Source organism: Charadrius vociferus, unplaced genomic scaffold (assembly GCF_000708025.1).
Source record: "Charadrius vociferus isolate BGI_N301 unplaced genomic scaffold, ASM70802v2 scaffold46, whole genome shotgun sequence".
Lineage (NCBI taxonomy): Eukaryota > Metazoa > Chordata > Aves > Charadriiformes > Charadriidae > Charadrius > Charadrius vociferus.
In genome coordinates, this window is record NW_009648710.1 from 2,738 (window position 1) to 6,429 (window position 3,692).

The 3,692-nt window shown below is 38.7% G+C and overlaps 1 protein-coding gene across 1 annotated transcript in view; it reads left to right on the plus strand.

The window, feature by feature from the left end:
- Positions 1–405: 405 nt before the first annotated feature.
- Positions 406–3,692, plus strand: part of LOC104287857 (putative E3 ubiquitin-protein ligase UNKL) — a gene marked incomplete at its 5' end in the record, with an annotated part of 7,867 nt that continues 4,580 nt past the window's right edge. The window contains 2 exons of the mRNA XM_009886593.1: positions 406–517; positions 3,174–3,404. Coding sequence (XP_009884895.1) covers positions 406–517; positions 3,174–3,404 — 343 coding nt within the window. The remainder of the gene's footprint in view (positions 518–3,173; positions 3,405–3,692) is intronic.

Genomic DNA, 3,692 nt, shown 5'->3' on the forward strand with positions numbered 1-3,692 from the left:
CTGTTGTAAGGGGCCTTCACAGTGCCTTTCCTCAGGTATAATACCTGTTTTTACTTAATTATAATAAAAATACATTTACATATTTATCCAAAATTTATTTTTCCTCTTTTTCTGTTGACCTACGTCTAAGCATAACAGGTGACACAGATTTATTGAAAATCCAGATAGATAGCCACTTCCCCATTATCCTCTGTTCATCTCACCAGCTTAAAGAGCTGTAATAGCTTATATATGAAAGTTTTCCCATTTAGAAAATACAGAGGATATCCTTCACTGTGTGTCTGTAGTATGCTGAAGATACAAAAGAGTTCTATGATGGAAGCACTAACAGAAATAGTCAAATAAAGTTTCCTCATTTCAGCCATCATGATAGTTTTATGGATAATTCAAGGATAATTCATTAATACAATGTTTTGTTTAACAGGTTCTGCTTTAGATTTGCATTTTAATGATGTGAACGTCGCATCCATAGATAGAGAATTAGAAGATCAAGAAGGCAGTGACCTTGGATTAGCAAGTAAGAGGTCCAATTTGTCAAATTTTACTCATTTAAAATATCTTTCTTTCTTACCTTTCTAATCTTTTACTCTTCAAAATAGTTACAGGCAGCAAAGACTTTGAAAAAAAAGTCCTCAGTTTTGTTACAGCTGTTTAACTTTGTGGTGTAAAGGGATTGCACTACTATCGTGCTGTCTGTATTTTGCAAGGGATCGGTCTAGTAAATGTTTCGGGTTTTGTTTTTTAATATGCTTAATGACTTGGGCCCATGGGCATAATCATTGATGGAAGGACTTAGACGCATTTACAGGAAGGCATTATGCTTGAGCTGGAGCACCTCATGCTGGGTGCGGCAAAGTCTGGCAGCAGGCAGTGTGTGCTGCGGGGACCAACAAGTACTTCAGTGGTTGGGTGGCTGCTGAGAGGAGGGAGCAGGGACAATTCTTGAGGAGAAGGAGCTAGCAACCTTTAGTACTTTTAATACTCGCAAGTTAGGGACTTTATCTTTCTATGAATCTAACCTGGAAGGAGCAATTTAGTTGAAGGTCTGTTGGGAAGTATTCAGCCATTTGGCCTCTTCTGGGAGAGGAGAGGAAGACATGACAAAGGAGAGCGGTGCAAGGAAGAGACAGCAGAGAGGAAGGATGAAGGGGGAGGAACAGCAAGAAATTAAAATGCCACCTTTACTTTGTGAAAGTAGAAAAGGGAAAATAATCAAGAGGAAAAAAAATTAGAAAAATAGGAAGTGAAAACTGAGGAACTATAATTCCATTATCATATTCCTTTGCGAGTCACAGAGCAAGAGAACAGTCATGGTTTTATAATACTTCCATTTATTTTCTGATATCTGTTTTGCTAGCATTTCTTTGAAGGAGGTCTGTGGTGATTATTAGGTTGGTTGTGCATATGTGTTAAGCTTCCCCTTGTGCAAACTGTGGTTCCTTCAGGAAATATCCACCTGCTCCAATCTGGTCCTGTTCACAGGCTGCAGGGAAATTCCTGCTTGTACCGTAGCCTCTTCCACAGGGTCTCTTCCAAACCTTCCATGGTCTGCAGCGGAATATCAGCTCCAGTTGAATACCTCTGCTCCGGTGACTGGAGCATCTCCTCCCCTTCCTTCTTTCCTGACCTTGCTGTTCACAGGGCTGTTCTTCACACCTTTTGTTCCCCCTTCCTCTGACTGTGTGGCTTTTTTTTTTTTGTCCTTTCTTAAATATGCTCTCTCAGAGGTGCCACCAGTGTGGCTGAAGGACATAGCTGTGTCCTGCAGCAGGTATACTGGGACTGGCCGCGTCTGGCCTGGGGCAGCCCTGGCCTCTCCTGGCCACCCCTGCAGCCCACCACCTGCTACCAAAACTTTGCCCCATAAATTCAAGACATGCGGGCAGATTGTATTTGCCAAAATTCAACTGGATTTGAAGACTACCTTAAGAACCAGAAACGAGATGGTTCTTCTGCTACCATTTCATACGATGTTTGTTTCGGGGCTTTCCTTTGGCTCTTAATTTTAAAGAGAATTCTAACTTGGCCAGATTTTGTAACTAAACTCCCTTGACTTTGTTGCTTCCTTGCTCCTCTTGCCAAGAGCAGTGCACGTTTATTGTCTGGTCTGTTATGTACGCCTGTGATTACAATGTCCGTCGCGTATTTTCCTCCTATAGCTGGTCATGAAGCTGACCTTGGTAACATTTGCTGAGTATTTTAGGATATATTTTTTTGAAGACATTGTGGCAATGCAGCTTATAGTGAACATCCCTGTCTTTTTGTTTTGAAATACTTCTAAAAGGAATGATGTTTTCTCTGATGACATGAATTCACCTGTTTTAAGCAAACCCAGAAAACTAGAATCATGACGCTTGCTTTAAGTATAATCACTTGACTGCTGTATTTTTTTAAAGAAAAGGTGATGTCATTTTTAGTTGCTATTCAAACATACTGATGATTAAAATCTTCACAGTAAATATTGAACTGACCAGAAGAATGCACTGCATCTGTGCATGTTTATTTAAGTAATTGCATGATTGAACATACTTTTTTAATACCTATTTTTAATTATTATCATTATTTTAGGAAATTATGAGCAATGCCTTTATTTGACTAAATTATTAATTTTTACTTTGCTTCAAACTCAGTTTTCATAGAGAGTTAAGTACATTTGACATTTAAAATCTGCTGAACAAAAGCAAAAGCATGTAGAGGAAAGGAATTGAGTTATGTCTGATTATTATGCTGTGTATGATTTTCAAGGTATGTAGCCTCACTTGCTTAACTCTGGTTTATATATTAAAATAAAACCCAAATTTTTCTTAATCCTTTAAGTTTCAGTTTCTCCACTTGCATTAGTTGTTGGTGGTAAAAATGAGTAAGTCGAATAACTTGATCTGAAAAGTGTGTTCTCCTTCTTTGTAGCTGCAGATGAGGCCACTGCTGTGTAAAGCTACAAATCCTGTTTTCAGGCACTTGGAAAACTACTTTCAAGTGTTCAATTTAAAAAATATTTTTGCAATAGGAGATAAATAAAGTTGGGTTTTTTAATGGAAGGTATATGAATATATAATTTAATTTACTTTTGATACATTTTTCAGAAAAATACTTACAGAGAGCTGTGTACTGCTTTGGAACAAATTGTTGTGGTTTTTTTTTTTTTCCTTTTTTCTTCCCTAACACATACACAGGTCAAAGATTACTGGGAAGTTCAGCGCCTGTCAATATTCCAGGTTCTCTTGTTCGTTCCTCATCTTTGCATTCGTCATCATCCCTTTCAACCTCTCCACTCAGTTCTCTTTCACAATCGCTGTCTCAGTCTTTTGTTTCATCGGCTGCTGCTCCTCACCACCAGCAGCCTCAGCCTGTGAAGACAGAACATAGTATGTTAGGCACCTCAGCCTCTTCTCACAACTCTTTAGGTACGTAAATTGAAGGGTGCACTTTGTGTATTTTAAGAGGGAACTCAATGGCAGGTAAGAAATGTTCAGTTCAAGGCTTTCATGTTTGTTATGACATAATCTGGACAACAAAGCCTAGTTGTAATTGATAACACTACTGATAATGGACTTTGTGTAGTATGTAGGGGAAGGGTCAAGGAGTGAACTTCCGTTCCTAGTGATGGGAAAAAAAGAATTTTTGGAAGAGGAGATACTTACAGAGGCGTTTGAAAGGGGTAAAATATAGCAGTTGCCATACAGGCAGCAGGA